The sequence below is a fragment of the Amphibalanus amphitrite genome, unplaced genomic scaffold, assembly GCF_019059575.1.
Source record: "Amphibalanus amphitrite isolate SeventyFive unplaced genomic scaffold, NRLGWU_Aamphi_draft 000873F_arrow, whole genome shotgun sequence".
Classification (NCBI taxonomy): domain Eukaryota; kingdom Metazoa; phylum Arthropoda; class Thecostraca; order Balanomorpha; family Balanidae; genus Amphibalanus; species Amphibalanus amphitrite.
The window spans coordinates 277,866-298,991 of NW_024882367.1; the positions used below are offsets into that span (position 1 = coordinate 277,866).

Below are 21,126 nucleotides of genomic sequence, written 5' to 3' on the forward strand. Positions count from 1 at the left end.
TACATAGTCAGAATAGGCCCCTGACACTGGCGGTCTGGGAGACCCCCTAGTCCCTACCCTCACTAGTCAGAGGAGGCCCCTCCATCCTCAATAGTCAGAAGAGGCCCCTGAGACTGATGGTCCGGAAGGCCCCTCCATCTACACTGTAGTCAGAGGAGGCATCTGAGACTGATGGTCTGAGAGGCCCTTATAATCACACCAGGCAGAGGAAGCCCATGAGACTGATAAACTGAGAGGCCCTTCTATTCATACTGACCACAGGAGGCCCCTGAGGCTTGTGGTCTGGGAGGTCCCTCTATCCACACTAGTCAGAACTGAGACTGATGGCCTGTGAAGCCCTTATATTCACACTAGGCAGAGGAGGCCCCTGAGACTGATGGTCTGAGAGGCCCTCATATTTACACCAGGCAGAAGAGGCCCCTGAGACTGATGGGCTGTGAGGCCCTTCTGTTCATACTGGCCACAGGAGGCCCCTGAAACCGGTGGTCTGGGAGGGCCCTCTATCCACACTAGTCAGAAGAGGCCCCTGAGACTGATGGTCAGAGAGGCTCTTATATTCATACTGGCCACAGGAGGCCCCTGAAACAGGTGGTCTGGGAGGGCCATCTATCCACACTGTTCTAAGGAGGCCCCCGAGACTGATGGTCTGAGAGGCCCTTTTATTTATACTGGCCACAAAAGCCCCCTGAGATTAATGGTCTGAGAGGCTCTTCTATTTATGCTAACCAGTGGAGGCCCCTGGGATTGATGGTCTAACTGGCCCTTCTATTGATACTAGCCAGAGGAGGCCCATGAGACTGATGGTCTGAGAGGCATTTCTTTTCATACTGACCAGAGGAGGCACATGAGACTGGTGGTTTGACAGGCCCTACTATTCATAATCGGCAGAGGAGGTCCCTGAAATTTAGGGTCTGAGAGCCACTCCTATTCATAAGTAGCCAAGAGACGACCCTGAAATTAATGATCTGAGAGGCTCTTCTGTTTATACTAGCCAGAGCAAGCCCCTGGGATTGGTGATCTGAGAGGCCCTTCTATCAATACTTGCCAAAGGAGGCCCCTGAGACTGATGGTGGCCAGAATAGGCCTCCGAGACTGATGGTCTGAGAGGCCCTTCTATTCAAACTAGGCAGAGGAGGCGCCTGAGAATAATAGCCCGAAGAGCCATGTGGCGGCAACTGGCCGTTGAAAAAACTCGGGCCATATTTCGGCTTGTTAGGGCCCCACAGAGCTCATGAGAGGCGAGAGCACCTCAAGGGCTCCTAAGTAGACACGCTTATCTCCATCAGGGTGCCACGCCGGCTTCTGAAGGCTCCTTGTAGGCATCTAAGGGCCCTTTCCGGCCTCTAACGGCTCCACCCGCCCGTGATAGCTCCACACCAGTGTTTATGAGCGCCACACACCGGCGCCTTTGAGGGTCATACCAGTGTCTCTTAAGGCCCTACATCGGTGGCTCTGGGGGCCCCACACCGGCGCCTCAATGGGCCACACACCTATGCATCTCAAGGCTCTATAGGTGCATCAGAAGGACCCACACCGACACCTCTGAGGGCCCCACACCAGTATCTCTGAGCTCTGAAGGCCCCACACCGGTGACTCTGAGGACTCACCGGCGCCTGAGAGCGCTATGTTGATGTTTAACGGCTCCAAAGGCCACTGAAGGCACCACACAAGCTCTCACTGAGCTCTTATGTCCCATACCGGCGTCCCTGAGGGTCCACATCTGTCGGGCACCCGTTGGCGACTCTGAAGGTCCCACACTGACACTGTCGACTCCGAGGGCCCCACCTGCGTCTCAGAGCATCATGCGGTGTCTAAGAACCACGCAGGGCTTCTGAAGGCGCCTGGCAAGCTCTATCGCTTTAGCTCTGATAAGTCTCATGCCGCCCTCTGCATATAAGAGTCAAGAGTGCAACGCCGGCGCTTAGGTGATAAGGGCGCCTACATGCGAAAGAGAGTTGATAATTGATATGAATTCATAGGAAAAGGGGCGCCCGCCTGTGTGCAAGAGAAGGGCGCCTGCCAGGGTCGTCGCCATGGATTTTTGACGGGGGGGGGGGGACATATCGGCACTCGGCAGACTTAAGACCCAAAAGTAGGTATTGTCGCCGCACTCTTAGCCCAATACACTATCTGTGTTAAAGGTCGTACAAGCCGGTTTTTTGCAGTACACATCTGAAGTCCGATTCAATTTGACGCAATTAGGGGCAAAGCCGCTGCTCTTCTTTTAGGGTGTACCAATTGTTGACGCATGCCACCAATCTGAATCTGATACATAATGCATTCATGCCCGTGTAGGAGGAGGGGAGATATTACAGCCACAATCTCTCTTTTTGACTGCTGTAGGAATCGGCGGCGCGAAGCGTCGCGAAAAATGGCAAAAACATTTGTCAAAATACAGCCCCAAAATACAGACTTTGCAAGCCTTGTAGCATGTAAGAGGTCAGAACACCTAAAGTCGGGTCACCGAGTCAAGCAGCCTCTAAGTTTTGTGGTCCTGCATCAAACGTGCAGCTTGTTTCCTTTAAGTTGGAAATTTAGTGTAAGAACTGCGGGGTAGAATCCGGAGACGGTCGGAGTTGACTATTATGCAAATAGTCATTTTTAAGCATCCTCGGGTGTTTATTTTGGGGGATTTGCCCCTCGGATTCCTCAACCGGGGGGATGCGTCTCCCTGTCCCTCCGTTTTCGACGCCCATGGCGCCTGCGATGCCCATACGGCCGCCTGTGATGCTCATAGGGGTGTCTGATTGCAAAAGACGGTACCTACATATGATGCCTACTGGGGTGTCGACATGCAATTGAGGGCGACTATCAATGCCATAGCGGCTCCTCCGTACGAAAGACGGGCGTCTGCATGCCAAAGAGGAGCGGCTCTGAGGCGGTAAGGGCACCTACATGCAATAGAGGGGCGCCTCCGAGGCCTACGTATATAGGCGTCCACATGCAATAGAGGGGGCGCCTATCAATGCCATAGGGGTGCATTCATACGAAACAGGGGCGCCGGCATGGCAAAGAGAGGCGCCTCCAGTGTCAATAAAAGAGTGGCGCCTAAGACAAGGGCACATTTTATGCAACAAGGGGCGCCTGTTGGTCATATAGGGATGTCTCTGATGATTACTATAGGGTGCTTATATGCCAAAGAGGGGCGCCTATGGAGCTAGGGGCGCCTGGGAAACGAGGAAGAAATTTGTATAAGGGTTTTCAGGGGTCATGCGCCGTTTACGACAAATAGATTCTAAGAAGAAAAAAATCAGAGACGGGAATAACTTTTAAAAATAGTGCGGACTTTCCGCGCTGTTCGCTTAAGCGGTTACGCCCCAGGCCCCTGGGTACATCTGCCCGATCTCAGAAGCTAGATTTGGAGGTCATACTTGAAAGCAGTACGATGAAAAAGTTGGAGGCCCCTGAAAATAGGAGGCCCCCTGGAAAAGGAGGCCCCTCAACAGTGTGGCCCACCCACTTTTCATGACGTTCCTACGCCCGTGCCTGTAGGGGAGCTAGATGAGACGGAGTGAGAGAACAAAGAAGCCAACCCAAGGACCGTTATTTTAATAGGCCTTTCACGGTACACGGGGATAAACAAATGAATTTGACGTTAATCGTTAAGCATTCTCTCCGGAGCCTTTCAAGCTCGGTACGCCACTGGCAGTGAGGACGACAGTCTATGTGGGCCGAATCCTCCACCGTATGCGGTCACGGATACACAGGACAGACCCTCTACTCAGCCAGCGTCAGCAGGAAGCTAGGTGCCGAGATGTAATTCCACCCAGCCGGGATGTCAGCTGCAGCGGAGCTGAGGTCCATAATTCATCTCATCCACTGACTCCACCGGAGACGAACCTCGGCAGCCGGCGCGGCGGCTCCAACCCGACACCGTACCCTGCACGGGGGGTGGCAGCCCATTGTCCTCGGCCCGAGCCGGGGCTGCGCGCTGCCGGCGGTCCTACGACGGCCCGAGTCGAGGACACACGCCCGCGCCGGCACGGCTGATGCAACAGCCGGTCCGCCGCTGACGTCAGAGGCGAGGACCGCGCCGCTGCACAGCGGGGACCGGTCCGTGGTCCGTGGTCCGCGGTCCTCGGAGGCCGGTCCAACCCGCGGTCAGCCACGTCCGGTCCGTGCAGAGACGACTCACCACACTGAGACGGTCGCCACCGCATATCACCATCGAGCAGATCGCTATCGCTCCTGGGTGACGACAGCTCTGGGGTTGGTGAGACTGCAGCGGTCTGCAATTCATGGAATGGAGCAGCTTTCGTGAATAGTTGATCCACGAATTCTGATACCAGATAACTGGTTGCATCTCAGGAGACGTTTGATGTCGCCACCCGTCAAAAGTGGTGTCATACCGACTTCATAAGAATATGTCGTCAAAATTGAGACTTCAATGGAAAAATCTTAACTGAAAAGACTTAAGCCTCCCACTTCTGGCTCTGCTAGAAATAGCATCACTAATTATACACAACGTCTACCACAAGCACATGTAAGGATTAAGGAAAGAATCGTCAGAAAGACCTCAATTTTCCCTTGAAAGCAGCCCTGTCAGCTCTAACATCGTCAGCCTGCGGACCCGAACGGTAAGGTAGCCCGCCGATCCGATATGAAACCCTCACGCGCTGCTGCCACACGGTAACTTTCCTCAGTACCCAACCGACTGGCGATGGCGTCGTTTCCCTTCCGGGAGTCACCAGGCGGACCGACCACGGCGTCACGAGCCCGATCACGAGCCCGTGGCAGCGTGACTCTCCACTTGAAGCGGCGATAGCAGGCTGATGTGGCAGCGATAGGTGGGTGGATACTGTGTGTGAAGTGGGTACTCTACAACCGTCGAGGTTCGACTGAGCTGATGACTCAATCCGAGAACTGAGGGCCGACTACCTCTGTCGCCGGGTGGACGGTGAGACAGAGAAACTGGCCAGTTTTACTCATGTGTGAGAGCAACAACGAAACGCCAAAATGACGCTCTCTGTTGGCAATGGAAAAGGTGCTAACCGATATAACTTCAGGCAGGTCAGTTCGACATAGTTCGTCTCCAAGACACGGGAAAATATAAAACGTTTGATACAAATTATGAAATTAGAGCCACGGACGAACGTCACACATAATTGCCGTTTCCAAGCAAGCATTGATCTATAGCTGTTGTTACACAGTTACCAAGTGCGAAACATTCATCAATCAACCCCATGACTGCCGCGGCCCCGCTGACGAACAACACCTGTAATATATTTTGACAGAGCGCCTGTGTGTTGCTGCAACGCTCCGAGGTCATGACGCAAAACATTTCAGTCACGGGGTATGAGCGTGCAACGCGCATAGAAACGGCAACAATACTGATACGAATGGTTGCATTCACGGACTCATGTACCCCCCATGGACAGTCGAATCGCAAGCCGGCACACCGGAATTGCATTACCGCACCCACACCGCTCTCTCGACCGTACCGAGTGACGTCACGGCTCGCCTCTGACGTCACCGCCGCCGGCTCTGACGTCAGCGCGGAGCCGTCCGAGCTCGGGTTTGACGTCCGGTCACCGTCGGCACGGCCGCGCCTCAGGTCAGCCGGCCGACCGGTCGGCCCCAAACAACACTGAACTGCCGACCGACACGGCAGAGGCCAGTTTTCACCGGCGCCCGTTGACGGCTCGTACCGCCGGCCCCGGCCATAGCCGACGGGTTTCACAAGTCGACCCGGGTCTCGCAACAGTCGTTAGCCCATAATGGGAGTGGGTCGACACGGCGGTCGGATGTGACCCGGCTCTCCGGTCAGCCGCCCTCGCTGCAGAGCGATGAACCGAAATCGCCGGCACAAAATCAGCGCGCAAAAACCGGGGGCGTTCTCTCGGCGCCGCGCCGGTCCGCTGCGTTCGATCAGGGCGTGTGAGAGTCACGATACATTCATTGCGCACACGCACGCGTCCGCCGCAGCACGCAGCCGCGCGGCACACGGCACAGCGGCACCGGCGGGTCACAGCAGTGAACTGTGTGACGGAACAGTAACGCTCTCTGAACCGCCGACAGCCTGTCCCGACCGCAGCAGCCAGCCGGGCGACAAACGCAGAAAGCATGGATATAAAACATGACGAGAAAATTGGGAAATCGTCCATTCACGATGCTAAAAATGAGCTGGGACGGGTGACGGTCGGTGGTTTTATAAAAAGGCAGTTTCGACTTTCGTTAACTTTTAGAGCTTCTGTTGTGCATGAGGTGGCAAAGCGACGTTTATAACCAAAGGCCATTACATACAATGCATAGGGGTTTGTGTACCATACCCATGAGAGCTCATCTGACAAGTTTGGTGGGATACGTCACATCCTGTTTACATCTCACAGAGGAGAAGCACGGTGTTGACAGGCTACGTCAGCAGCCAGCACATTACCGTCTCATGACGAGATCACAATACAAATGTTGGCCGGAGAAAACACCAGCATGGCTGACTGGCTACATCTGCATGAAGGAAAAATGGTATATGACACAGCAGGCCGACGTAAGTGCTTAGAGTCCAGGGGTACGCTCACACGAACGCTGCTAAGGCACTACACTCATTGGCGAAACCACAACACCTCCTAAGCTTATGCAATGACCTTTCCATGCCCTCTCCCGTATGGCTTCTGAGCGGCAGTACCGGTTACCGGTCCGGTCACGGATGGCACCTAATGGGCACATTGCGCAGCACCTAATGGGCTCGCTGTGCCGCCCTGGGTATGTATCTAATGGGCTCATTGCGCGCCGGTGACGTTTCACATTGGGCACGTCCGGCCATTAGTGCCGCCGGTAAGTGGTCACGTTCACCAGTCAGTGACCGAGCGATACGTGTCGTTAGCCAACATCAGCCGACAACATGTTCGTGTTGAACATCAGCCGGCAGCACGTCCACCAATCTCCGGACGGTGGGACGCGCCAGACGGCCGCCAGATCGTCCCGTCATTGTCGGTCCGACATTAGATCGTCCTATCATAGTCAGGCGGGCATTATATCGCCCTGCCATCGGCAGGTAATCAGTATATCTTCCTTCATACCTTCAGCCAATCATAAGATGTCCTTCCATCGTCATGAGACCATTAAATCTCCCGACCATGCTGTCAGGTCATCCCGTCATGGTCAGCCGACCATAAGTTACTCCTGATGCAAATTCACCATTATGTAGCTCTGCCATCATTAGCAAAACCATTAGATCAGCATGACCATTTGATCATCGCCCATCCATTAGGTTATCCTACCACAAATGATCCTTTCTCCACAAACATGTTCTACCATCAACTGAATTCCGATGGGAGACCATCAAACAGTACATTTCTGCATAGAGGTCAGCGCCCATGGGCTGCGCTAAGCAGCGGTCCCAACGTCTCGCCGCCACGGACCGTAGCCTCGACCGGACCGTACCGTAGTCTCGACCATAGCGGACCGTAGCGTGGGCCGTTGCAGACCATATAACCTCGTCCAAAGCGGTCAGCTATAGCCTCGGCAGTCGGCTATAGCAGACCGTAGCCTCAGCCATAGCAGACTGTATGCAGCCCCGGCCGTAGCGGTCTCAGTGTGCCCGGCTGGCTCAGACAGCGGCCAGGTCAGCCGGGCTCAGCCAGGCGAATGAGACCAGCCGTGGGTGGCGGGTGGGCGGCGGACCGCACATGGAGACGGACAGGCTGTCATTCAGCGGTGCGCCGCACAGAAGGGCGCGCACTGTCAGAGAATCCGTCACAAAGACGGCCGTGACGGCCCGTCACACCGCCCGTACTGGGACCGGCTGTGACGGCACCGTAACGCGCACCGGCCGTCACAGAGCAGGTCACACGGCACCGTTCTGGCGGCCGTCACACACAGAATGGGTTCATATAGCGGGCTGACAGAAAGGGCTCGCGGCTACTGACGGAACAGTCAAAGGATTCACGGTGCGAGTATAGGGTAGGCCAAAGGACTCACAGAGACTGTGACGGGAGGAGGAGGGGAAGAAGCCACGTCCCTCAGTGAGAATGGGAACAGGTCAAATGAGAAGGGACCACGATAACAGAGGTCGATGAAAGACGCCGTCGAGAAAATAACATTGGCTTTGAGATGAACAGTAAAACTATGATGCATGAGCCAACAGCAAACGTGTGGACTCATTATAACCAACATTGGGTTCACTAGCTATACCTTTTCGAAGTTATAGAAGTGACTTGCCAACGACACACGTGCCCAAAAACGTGTCACGTTGACAGTTCCTGGTGTGTGACGGATGCGATCACCCTTCTGCACTGTTTAGGTCCGGCAAGCAGCTGACCTCGACATTCAGCCCGAGGACGTAGCAGCCATGATTCAGTCTGGCCGCTGACATTTCAACGTCGCAATGGTCGGCAGGGCTTTGACTGTTTCATATCTGCCTGTATCACCATGCAATGACACAGACACTCGGGTACTCGGGCATGCAACTGCACATACAAACGAGCGGCGACGGAACTTGGTAAGGAGACCATGGACCACGGCAATGCGTATGTCGCTGGCCATGGCTGCCGTTATTGCTGGTCACGCTCCACGCTGTGCCGACCACGCCCAGCGCTGAGAGCTGTGTTGGTCTCCAGCACCGGTCACCGGCCAGCGCCGTGGCCACCGCCCGGCACTGTGCTGGATACGGTTCAGCGCCCACGCTCGCTCCCACGCAGTGGATGACTCACGCTCGGCGGCGGCCCCGTCGACACGGTGCTGCGCTCACAGATACGGCGGGCGCTGTTCACTGTGCACAGAAGGTAGGTGGATAGTGGGCGTTGCACAATCCCAGTTCATAGTACGCCGGGGCGGCTACTGGCCAGACGAGACCGACTTTCCTGTAGAGATCAGCAGCGCGATAAAAAGCACGTTTTGCGACGCGACTTTCCCCAAGTGTGTGCAATCCACTCTGCGAGGCGATCTCGCTCCGAGAATATACCGCAAGGAGCCGTTCGAGGTTTAGTTAGGCCGCGCCCGGGCCGCTCAAGTACCCACTTTCGGCATGGATACCGGTCGAACCCGGGCCGACCTGAGAACAGGTTGGTACGTTTAAAGGGACCCTCCCACCTTCAAAAAAGTTAATGAATTGGCATGAAAGTGATGTCCCTTGGTTAAGAAAGAGCGAAAACGAATATCTACCAAATTTCACCGAAAAATATTCACTGGTTTTCAAGATATTAGGCTTTTACTTTTGTTTACTTTTTGGGATCTCCCCTGTTACTAGCGACTTTATTTGGAAGCAATAATTTGGCAGCCTTAAAGTGTGGCAGACGTTGCGCGCAAAGCAGCGTATACCACCACGTGTTAACGATGGTTTTAGTCTAAGATTTAAAAATCGTTAGATCTCCGCTGACGTCACAAATTCTAAGGGGGCATTCCAATGCATTAGCCCCTTAGAATCCGAAAACTGCAAGTTTGAAATTCCATATCTTCGAATTAAAGCATTTTTCGATGTTGTGAGTGCCCAAACCGGTATTTGCAGGCCATGGCCACCAATTTGGCTATCTCAACTCAAAACTAATGTTAAGGTGGGAGTGTCCCTTTAAGTCCGTGAGTCGAGGTGGGTCGTTCGACCATTCTGCTGGAGCCCGGGGCGTTCCTAGAGCGACCACTCTGTGATTTAATGGCCGGACCTGGCGAAACGGACGCTGGCGGACGACGAAATTAGCCGCTGAAATGAGCATCCATTACCGAGCGGCCCGGCTGCGGGCGTCGAGCACTGAGCGCTGTTTGAATGCACGGTTTGCCACGCAGCGTGCACGCCACTCCCGTGCATTAATTCCGGTGAGCAGCGCAGCCCGCGGGGCGCGGTAGGTGGAGGGTGACATCACCTGCACCCCCGCCCGCTGCCGGCGCATGTACTGCCTATTACCGGGCGTATACGGGCCGGGGAGCGCCGCCGGCCGGCCAGCCGTGACCCCGCCGCTCCCACTGCGCACCGGCCGGCCCCGCTCCGCGGCGGCCATTATTTCTCGGAGCGTCGCCGGGAGACGCGATCTAGCGTCCCACCTAGAGACTAATGGTGGCTCGGCGCGGCCCTCAATCGGCCCAGTCGAGCGCTAATAATGGCCGCCGACCAGCGGCCGCGGCGCACGGCGCAGGAACGGTGCCAGACGCGGCCCCACGGCCGGCCAGCCAATGCCAAATACGGTCCGACATCCATAACGCGGCATCCAGCAGTATACAACGACCGACAGTGTCTGGCATATGCGCAGCAATGTAAGGCGTCCATCAAATTGGAGCATGGCCACCCATAAAAAGAGGATGAACATTGAACAATGAACAACGAACATAACATTGAAATGCTTCATACAGCGAGGGCTCAGTAATATTGCAACGTCGCACTAAATGTTTATTTAGCTGAATGCGCAGTTCATGGCTGAATGCTGATAGCGATAAGGGTAAGGTTCAAATTTTACTACGTAGGGCTAGAGTTGAAGGCCAGAGTTCTGTCCTACTCGCCTGACGACAGTCACCCACCATATTGCCACCATATTGCGGCGAAATTCGTCAGAAAACGGGCCATATTCCGTGGCAGGCAGCATTGGGAAACCGACCATTTATCGACAGAACCAGTCATGTCACGGCATATTGGGCACAAATCTGGGAATGGCAGCGTATCGCTACAAGTCGCTGTTGCCGGCGGCTGTGTCCGCGGCGTGTGCGGCACCGTTCGGGTCCGCTCAGCGCGGTGGACCAAGACCAGAGACCCGGCCGCGTCTGGCAGACCAGTGGACCAGAGCCGACATCTGCCGTGGATCGTACGGCCAGTCATACACAGAACCCGCTGTCGAGCGGCAGAGGCGCGCCCAGGGTCCAGCCTACCGAGGGATCGTGGCTGACTCCGCCTCTGCCGTCCAGGTCTGCCCGGCAGCAGCCTGGGTGAACGGTCCAGCTCGCTCGCTGACGAGAACGAATCGTTCGGAGTTCGGACTGACAGACCAGACCACCCCGTCCCGGGAGGGCCGTCAAATGAGAAACCGCTGAGCTGGCGAGCGGCGCCGCCCGGCTGCGATCGGGCCGTCGGGAAAGGTCGCTAGGTCAGGTCAGCTGGGGAAAGGTCACCGCGGTCGGGTCAGGCCAGGTGTCGGTGACACGGTGATGGGCGCGCTCTCCACAGCGGTGGTTAGGCGGTCGGACCGAGCTCTCGGCCGTACAGGCTTTCACCGTGTGCGCCAGCCGCCGTCAGCGGCCGTTCTCCTTGAAACTGAGCCCGCAGCCGTGGAGGCCACGGACGTGGAGCGGAACAGTCGCCAGGCAGAAATCCTTCAGCGGCAGCGAGCGCTCTCAGGGGTGGAAAGCGGAGCACGGCTGAAGGCTAGCCTGGTTGGCAGCGACCGTGTACCGCGACGGTTCAACGTGAGAAGACGACAGCTCAGATGGATCCTCTGATTTGGGACACGATGTAGGTACCGGTTTATACTGGCACATGCCAGTTATCGGTGATGGAATACATCTGACTCCATAAGGAGTGGGCCATGATGTACTGCAGCAGCCCAGCATACATACTAGCGCGTTACTGCAGCTGAAATCATCTATCAGGGGCCAGCGAGAGCGGGGCCCGGCCGAGCCTCGCTGTATGCAGTGGACACACAATGGCGGCGCTCAGAGGCCGGCCGTCCAGCGCCGCTCCGTCCGCGGCCGGCCGGTCGGGCCGAGGCCACGGCACGGGGCCGGTCGGACGGCTCGAGCGGAGCACGGAGTAGGGAGCGGCCGGCTGACCGGTTTAGAGAGCCCCTTCCCGGATGTTGCAATCGTTGCAGCGCGGACGGGAGAGTGCCAGCGCCGCGCGTGGGAGGTCGGAGGGCACTATCTATAAGCTCACAGACAGCAGGGCACACGAGGACTCGAGAGCACGTCTGCCGATGTCCACACCATTTGGTCAATGTTGCCGGAACTGGGAGCCGGGTCGGTAAGATCGCCAGACATACAAACAAAGAACACAAACATTCGTCCATTGCTGCGGGTAGATTGGTGTAAGGGGTTCAGGACAATAAACTCCACTCAGACTGCAATATCACCAGGCACAATCCCCAATGGCATTTCTAGAGCAGTCCCCGGTCTCCTTAGTTGGGGCAGATTGTTGATTTAACAGGACGCCACAGTATGGCTGCGACGACGTCACAGTTGTGTATGCTGATGCACAACATTTAGCATAAGCTGACATGTTTATGCCGCCCTCATTTTTAGAAATACAAACTGCTGGAACGGACTTAATCAAAATGTGGTCTGGAGGTCTCAAAAGTATAGCCAAAGATCACGATGTAAGATGGCTCCGTAAGATAGCACGTTACATATAGTTCTTCACATAGACGCTCGTTCAGGACGTATGAAGCATCACGACTTGAAAGTGTACTATGCACCCATTTATAATGAGGATGATGTCAGGTACTGAACTCATATATGGGCACATATCCTGGACGGTACTGCGCAGTTCGAGAGCTGCTCATGAACGATAGGTAGTGACGTCACAGTGGAAAATCCCACAGGCTATCACTAACGAAAAACCACTTTGTTAGTGCTATCGTCTACCATCGAACAAAAAATGTGTAGTGGAAAACCTTCGAGCCTCTTTAGAAGAAATATTTACCATGAATTTACCGCGACAAAGGGAAATGTTATTGATCAACATGCTATTTCATCAGCATACGTCACGGATTCCGAAACCAAATCTACAGTTTTCTTCGGCCACTGGCAGTTGGCACACAGTCTAGGCAAGCCAGTCCTATAATCGACATTCCAGTCCCTCGGCTCGTGTCAGCCGTTCAATTTCTCCCTATATGACTGGCCATTCGAGCTGTGCTCCAGTTGGTAGCACAGCTGCCCGATGCTTCATCACTGCCGGAGAGTGCCTCTCGCCATCCCGCTCTTCGGAATGATCACCAGATGCTCTACAAAATGAACCTCCCGACATCGATATCGGCAGTGTTCTAGCTACCAGTCCCACTGTGTGCGTTTCTACGATAGAACATATGGTGTCAATATGCCGCCGTCGAATCTTAGCCTAACCGTGTCCAGTGTCATCATCTCAGCAGCGAACCTGTGCTGCAGCCGCACCAATTACTCGCAACTCCGTGGCAAACTAGCTTCGTCTGAATCATCAACCCGTGTCATTCGAGACATTTCCCTCCATCCCTCCCTTCTCATTTCCCCGTTCAACCAGTGACACGACCGTATGCACTTGCAGAATTAGCATGTATTTCTGTACAAAACACCCTAGACACAGCGGACTCTCGGAGGCGAACAAAATACAATTTTTGAAGCGTCTTGCAGGTGCACGGTGAGCCCCGGCTCGGGCCATCCCAGGAGCACTCCACAGCCAACGAAAAGGACCACTATATACAGGGCTCTTGCACGACGGTTAAAACACAGGCACGCCCCGAACGCGTCAATCTGTGAACTTGGTAAAGCTAACAAAGCAGCCGACAGAGCGCGGCTGAAAGGGAGAAACTAGCGTGGCGAAACCAATCACAGGCTATGATCGACTTATTTGTACCTTTTAACTTCGGGTGACTTACACTAGTTGTCGCACTAAGTACCTCTCTGTTTTATACATAAAATACGTGGGTTTATCTGCACCATCCTTCGAACCATAATGTATGATTGTGCAAAGAACCGACCGAAGTCGACTTGTACTTGCGGTTTTCTTTTTTCGGTTTTCGAACAGGAATTAATGGAAATGACAAGGCAGGTGAGAGAGTTTACCTTTGAGTGATGCCGATGAACAAACATCGCTTGCCGCCGGTCCGCCTGCGGGTCACTAACGACCTGAGATGAGCCCCACGGCACGGGCCGGCGGCAGGCGACTTTCAGCCATGAAGAACGATGAGGATGAGAACAAGCATCGATGACATCACTCCCGCGAATCGGAAGGTCCAAGAGGATTCCTTTATCACATGCTTCTTGCCTTTCAGTGCACACTTTGGCCTCGCATGTTCGCACAAAATAAATTATGTCAACAACAATTCAAATACATTTGAACTCGGTTGGCATGTACCATTTTGGTCGCCAGCAACCATGACGGCCCGCCTCGGCGGATGACTTAGAAAGCTCACTGGGCGGCGGCGGCCGTCCCAATGGACAGCACGCGGCACCTACAGCGGCGGCGGGGGGCGAGAGGTCCTCGGATGCTTCGACCCCGAACCACTCCGGGACACGAACGAGCGCGGACACATTATCACTTGACTTGGTTGCATATAGCTTTTTCCAGTGTTTTACTATTTTTATGGGTTCCGCGTTCGTCATGTCCCAGCTTAGTTTGGGGTCAGGGGGATATGGGGGCGAGATGACAGCTGCTTTGTTCACACGGAATGACCCAGGGGTACATTGCCTCACATGCCCTGGTGCTCCGTTATCACTAGCACCATTCAATAATAACCACTTTGCTTGAGATCATATCACACTATGGCTGGCAGGATGCGAGACGGAGAGGGCCCTAGCTGAAGGCGCAGGCAGACATTGGCTCGGACGTCGACCACTGGTCGCCGAAGCCGCCGTAGGCCGGTCGCACCATGTCCTTGCAGCCGTCGGCACGGGGCCGCTCCACCCGCTCGTCGAAGAGGACGCAGATGGAGCCGTTCTCGCCGATCCTGTAGGAGACCTCGCGCGGGTCGACCCACATCGTCAGCTCGCTGGGGAACAGAGACCGCAGGAAGACCCGGTCCAGACCGCAGCTGTCGCCGGCCGCCGCCACCAGAGGGTCCATCTGGCCGTTGATGCGGATGCACCGGTAGCCGGAGCCCTTGTACGACTTCTCGGGGAACCAGTGGTTGTGGTAGTGGTTCCGCATAACCAGCGCCAGCGTGTCCCGGAACCGGAGGAGCTCGCGCTCGCTGAGGCTGCCCGGGCTGCTCATGCGCAGCAGGTTGACGATGAAGTCGGACGCGGCCATCACCTCGGACTTCATGATGATGATCTCGACAGTATGCGACAGTCAGACAGACAGATTCAGCCACTTCTCTCGGCGCGAGGCTTCGAGTGCCAAGTCTTGATATGATCGCTTCTTTTGGTTCTCGCACTGGACTAGAGACAGGGTGGCACAGACAGGAACGGCCGTAGTGCTTTGTGCCTTTCACCCAGTAATTTCTTCACGCTCAACCAAGTGTTCTGACCAGCAAACACACTGGTGACACAGCCTTTGTCCTTGTGGACGGTGGGAAACAGCCACACTCCCACTAAACCTTCTAGCTCGCTAGTCTCTCTTGCACTGTGCCCGCTTTCTAGCGCGCGGCAAGGTCATTCCGAGTGCCCCTCTGACGTCAGAGGCGGAGCGTCGCTCGACCAATCAGCGTGCAGCTAGCACGGCTGGTGAGGTTTCACGTAGGCCGGCCCAATAATAACACCCGGGTGCCGGTCGCTGGGTCGTCTCCTCAGCCCTGGCCGCTGACGGGCCCCAGCAGCAGGGGCCCAAGCGGGGTGGAACGCTGGGGCTAAAAAGGTCGGACTGAAACCGTAGCACACCCCGGCCCCATGGACGCTGGGAGGGACGGCGGCGGCGGGTCCCGGCGGCAGCATCGGACAAAGAAAGGGCACCTTCACTGCGTGTTCACGAAGCCCAGGCACCAACGGTGGCTCATCAGCGCAGGGAAACAATCTCAACTGAAACAAACGGACACAGTCAACAACAGTAACACGCTGGTGCTATTCATTAGAAACATTTGAGCGGCGTGTTAGCATTTCAAAGATATATTTACTGAAAACTGCATTTTGAATTAAGGTTGTCAATTGCCATTGTAGGTACAATGAGCAAGAACAAGTTCACTTAACCTTGTCAAAATTATTAAGACATATTTTGCTTGAACAAAAGCCCTACCCATCACCAACAAAATCAAAACTCAAAAGCGTGGCTTAGCATAAAGCATTCCTGTGAAATGATTGCTTCCTGCACGTAGGATATCAGTGGACAGTGGGAATTGCAAAAGTTCGAATGTAGACGATTGTGGCATTGGAAAGGCACGAAAAATAGCGAAAAAAAAAATACTTCGAACATTTGTTAGGTTAGGCGAGGTTAGCAAAGAAAATCAAAGTCAAATTTCCCCAAAATTTACTTTTTTAATTCACGTTAAAAGTGCACAAATAAAGCTAGATCGCGTGGTGAAACGCATTCGATAGGCATTTTAAAGCTCTTTCACTAATGAGTACCCAGATTAGACCTAAGGCGGCTAACAAGCCTCTTGAGGAACGCCGGGGCAAAAAAGGCCGGACTGAAATCGTAGTCGTAAAAAGTGTCTGTCTAAATAGATTTCCTTTTTTGTGTGAAAAAAATAGTTTTCTCTAATAACTTTTGATATTAAGTTTTTACGCTTATTTTACCGCATCGCCCTTCTGACGTCGAGACGCGTCGAATGAACTGAAGGTCAACTTGACAATCTGACCTAAGTTCAAGGTCACGACCTTACCCGAAAACGTCACGCTGCATATCGACCGATCGTCATGGTTGACCTGAACACATCTAAGGTGTTTTAATCGCCCCATGAAATTCATTTCAAAAGTTATTGTCATACTTATTTGTGTTGTGACCCTCCATGACCTTACATGACCTACGCTACGGGAATGGAGTCACGGTTTCAAACAAAACTTAAATGTTTAATGGTTTTTGAATGACCTCCTTACAAAATTATACTTTTCATTCATGTATTTTTGGCCGAAAATTCATCTAAAACAAAAATACATGAATGAAAAGTATAATTTTGTAAGGAGGTCATTCAAAAACAAACGATTTCAACGCCTTACATTCAGCAAGCACTAAACGAATTAAAAACTTAAATGTGTTAAGTGCGATTTTTGCTCCAAAGGGCGCGGTTTGATTTTCTCCCATTGACTTACCTATGGCGCCTATGGGCTATGAGGTCGAAAAATTCACCTTTGCTCCGGCGTCACAGTTGCTTGGTGAACTTTGCTTGGCGAGTTTTGCTGCAGATTCCATTGGTGCACTTGGTCGTATCAACGAAAGCTTTCATCCCAAGGACCCCTTCTGCTAGTGAAGCGGCGTTTTCAATGCCAAAGCAAATGCTATTACGGCAATGAAGTTTTTTTTTTAGCAAAAATTGTTGAACAGCAACATTGCCCACTGCCCGAAGCCCATGGACAATGGTCTAGCGACCAACCAATGGTATTCATAGAGTTAAACAACAAAACCGTTGACATTTCTTTTGGAGTTCAACATTTGCTATCACTTATTCAGGACCGGGATGACATTACCTACCCAATTCCAGAAAATGCACAATTCAGGAAAAAAGTCCCTCTTAGTGATCCATTTACCACTAGAGAAGCAGAATCGTCGGAAGAAACGCTCTGCGAAGGAAGTGTCTTCGAATGAACATCTGCGGTGTTCTGAGACAAATAGCGAACAATATCTTTCTCCAAAATGTAAAAACAGAAAGAATTAACGAGTGCGATTAATACAATATACCCAGGTATAGGACTCAATGAGATCTACTGACCAGTGACCATCACCATTGATGGACGCTTATTACCTAAATTTCCTCTGGTCAGTGGTCACGAGCACGAATAACAACGTCTCTAATCAGCTGCAGCAGTGGAAAAATCCAGATAACATCCATTCAGCTGGCGAGGCCCCCTGGGTCAGCTGATAAGCCACCCCTCTGTTACGGACGCCGGTCCCCCGCCGGGAGGGGCCGGAAGGGACTGCCTGCCGGTGACGGGGGCGCCGCCTCAGTGAACGGGGCCACCGTCAATGGGCCGACCGGTGGACAGGGGACACCCCTCCCCCTCTCCCAGTCAGCTGGGTGGCGGCCCGGATTACCGGACATCTGAGCACCCGACTACGGGCACCCCGATCAGGGGATCAAATGGCCGTCCACAGCCCCGACCCGACCCGAGCGGCGCCACCAGGGACGGAGACGGTCAAACCGCGAACAAAGAACATCGACCACGTGGGGACATTTTATAATATTCTCAAACTAGTACGGTAAGATAATTTTGTTCAAAAGGCAGTACGGTTAATTCAATTGAACGCTAAAGCACCGATTAGTCGATAAGAAGTGTTCGTGCCATGGTGACCCAACAAAGAATCTTAATCAATATCGACTATCGTTCGCGTCCTATGAGCCATGGTTCATCACATTTCAGAGTCGCTGTGCTATCAGCTGAGCTCGCTATGTCCCTGAGCCGTGGTTGTATCACCCTTCCAGCGCAGCACACGGACACGAGCGTCCTCACACGGACGAATCACCGAGGTCACAACTTACAACCGGTTCAGCGGCTTCGAGAAACATCCACGTTACAGAATTGCTGACTGATGGAAGGGTTGTCAGCGTAACTTGACCAGCGGCCATGGACGGTTACAGAAGAGCCGGTCGTCCGGCTGAGGCAATCAAAGCGACCACACCGCAATGAAGTTACACCATAGATATCTTTCTCTATATAAAAGTTTGTGGTTATAGGTAGGCTTCCGAACAGTGAGACTGCGGTTTGATTTCATTCTCAGAAAAAATAATAGATGGTTTCGAGCCAACATTCATTTGAAATTCGGGTGAAAATAGGCACAAAAATGGAGAAGCAGTAGATGGACAGTACAACCAACCGCGAACACACTACTGACAACTGCTTGGCAAAGTTCGGAAACTGCATGTTCTTATTGAAAGTAACCGTTTATAATGATATGGCACATGTGCCACCACTACTTTCCCGCTTTCAGGACGGAGGACTCCACAAAATCCGTGCGTACGCAGAGCACGTCACGCAGAAGCGCACATACACAGACGACCAGCCCCTTTCTTTGTTCGGTTCGAGCGCGGCACCCAACCAGCTGCGGGCCGTCTGACGCCGGTGTTTACCCATGGGCCGGAGAACCATTGGCGTGCCAGGGACCGCCGGAGCCCGGCTCAAGTCACCGGGGCCGGGCCGGGACTCCCAGCCCGGGGCGGCCGACAGACCATCGATTCCACGAAACGTCGCACGTAAATATCCACCGCAAATGGCCGATCGGTGCGGCATTCGGCCCGGGGCAGTCGTGCCATGGGTTCAGTTCACCTCGCATGCACCGTGCAGCCTGCAAAGCCTACAAACCGGGATTATGGCCTCACGATCGGATGCCTTTGGTCTGAGGGCACTCCCCACTGGCGATCGCATTGAAGGTGACCTCCGGCGCCACAGACGGGTGTGGGTTCAAGAGGACCCAAAGGGTTTGAATGAGGCTTCACCTCTGTACTGGTATACCGTCTGGCAAGGACATCACACTACCGATCTTCTTAGAGATATTAGCCACGTGCTATGAAAAATAAACCTTGTTTTCAATTAGCATGCAGTTTCAAACCCGTAAAATATTCTGCTTGTTTTTCAGGATCTACTGAAATAGCGCACCAAATCGGCGTCGTGCTGAACTTTCGCCGCGGGCCCACGTGTGAGGTTGAGCTGTTTTTCGGCAGGACTGCATCAACATGTTGACGCTCAGCCGTTCGGCAGTGACGCAGTAGGCGAGCGGCAGCGGTGGCGGCGTATTGAGCGGGCCGGCCGCCTCCGCACGCCCCACGCGTGTGCGTCAGCGCGCCACGCAGCGTCGGCCGAGCCACTGCGCCGACCGTGCAGCGGCCAGTGGAAATTACCCGCCGCGCCGGCCCGGTACGGCCGGACGGCCAGCGCCGGCCGCCGGGGACGCGGCGTCCCGACGCCCGCTTTGCCCGCTGCGGCGCCTGTTGACGCAGCGAACTGCGCAGTAGAGCCTGGGCCGGCTCGGCAGCTGGCGGACCGGCCATTCAGCGCCGGAATCCGGCCGGCGGCGCCTCTCCGGTCCACAGCGCCCACATACCGCCGCCCGCGCCCGCGGGCAGGATGAGGCCGCCGGGGTGCCGAGGGGACGCCGGCGCACCCCGCCCTCACGCGCAATTACCGACAGACAAAGAACGACGCACACACCGAGCGACGCAGCCGGCGGCCCGGCGCTGCACAGCCACAATGTATGGGCACGGCTGGTGACCCCGGCCTGACCCGAGTAACAGAGCAGAACAAACCCGGCGAGACGGACACGCCAACAGAGCACGCATGCAAGTCACTCCTGGAAATCTGCTGCTAGCCAGAAACTGACGGGTTTTTTGAGCCATAGACCTCTGTACACCGTACAGAGGTCTATGTTTGAGCGCATTGTCTAGCGTCAGCATATGAACATTGAACGAACAATGAATATTCTTGTTAAAATATAGGGATGTAGCCGCAGGTACTAACTTGGATAAGACGTATCTCAGCCCTTATCCATGGTACTAAGTTTCGATAGAAAATGCCGTCGTAAATAAAAGAACAAGTATAATAGCCAGACACCTAATATAAAACTTAACTGTCGTGCAGAGAAAGTACGTACTGCTTCAATGTCAATTCAAAGGAATGACATCCCTGTCCTAGTTTAGAAGCATATCCGTTCCACAATCCACATACCACACTGACTGCCAGCTTCCTGACAACTGCATGAAAATAACTAAAATGAGGATATTTTGTCCCCAAACTGCAACTGACTCATAGTCGTGTGAGGAGTGTGAAAACATTTCAGAGCTCAAAATACCCCTTCGAGTTCAGCGAGGTCACATTGACATCAGAAATTGGCCTCAGATTATATAAACGATGCCAAGGAAAACTACGTTCACTCTTCAGCGTCCCCTTCGTGGTCCATTCCACTCTGGAAACATCTCAACAGCTGTCTGCCTGCCTGGCAAGATAATCTGGCGTTGGGTGATTGTTACGTTTCATCTCACTTCTTATAGTGGCGGAGGACACCCAAATATATTAGAGGCAGCGATGCAACTCCTCAAAGCTCGAAAATTAGAGCTGTTATCCTATGAACACAAAACAACGCAACTTTGCCCGCGCAAATTTTTGCAAGCACCGTGTCAAGAATCACAAATTCCATCACAAAGTCAAGCATTCAAAACTTGGGTGCTTGACGTCGACGAAACTGCTGGCTTTGAGTTTAGAGGCATGACCTTAGTCTGGGTTTGGGTCTAGAGCCGACCTAGTGGATTTGCAGTTTCAATATCCGTTAGTAATCCAAATAGTAAGACGGAACTGTCACGCTAGTCAGGACTGATGACGAATCTGAGCCGAGGCGCACACCATGCCAGGGCGCGATCTGGCAGTATAGTGATGGATTGCCGGGCGGACCGCACATTTACCGATGACCGAGGCTGCAGTCCCTGATCTACGAGCATAGGACGTCCA

The 21,126-nt window shown here is 53.8% G+C and overlaps 1 protein-coding gene across 1 annotated transcript; it reads right to left on the reverse strand.

The window, feature by feature from the left end:
- Positions 1 to 13,136: 13,136 nt before the first annotated feature.
- Positions 13,137 to 15,555, reverse strand: LOC122367489 (protein BTG2-like). Its single transcript, XM_043340600.1, has one exon. The coding sequence runs from the start codon at positions 14,864 to 14,866 to the stop codon at positions 14,396 to 14,398; it is 471 nt and encodes a 156-aa protein (XP_043196535.1). The 5' UTR covers positions 14,867 to 15,555; the 3' UTR covers positions 13,137 to 14,395.
- Positions 15,556 to 21,126: the final 5,571 nt, after the last annotated feature.

What these genes read in the sequence shown, in the direction of transcription:
- LOC122367489 (XM_043340600.1), bottom strand. Translation starts at nt 14,866, where the DNA reads ATGAAGTCCGAGGTGATGGCCGCGTCCGACTTCATCGTCAACCTGCTG.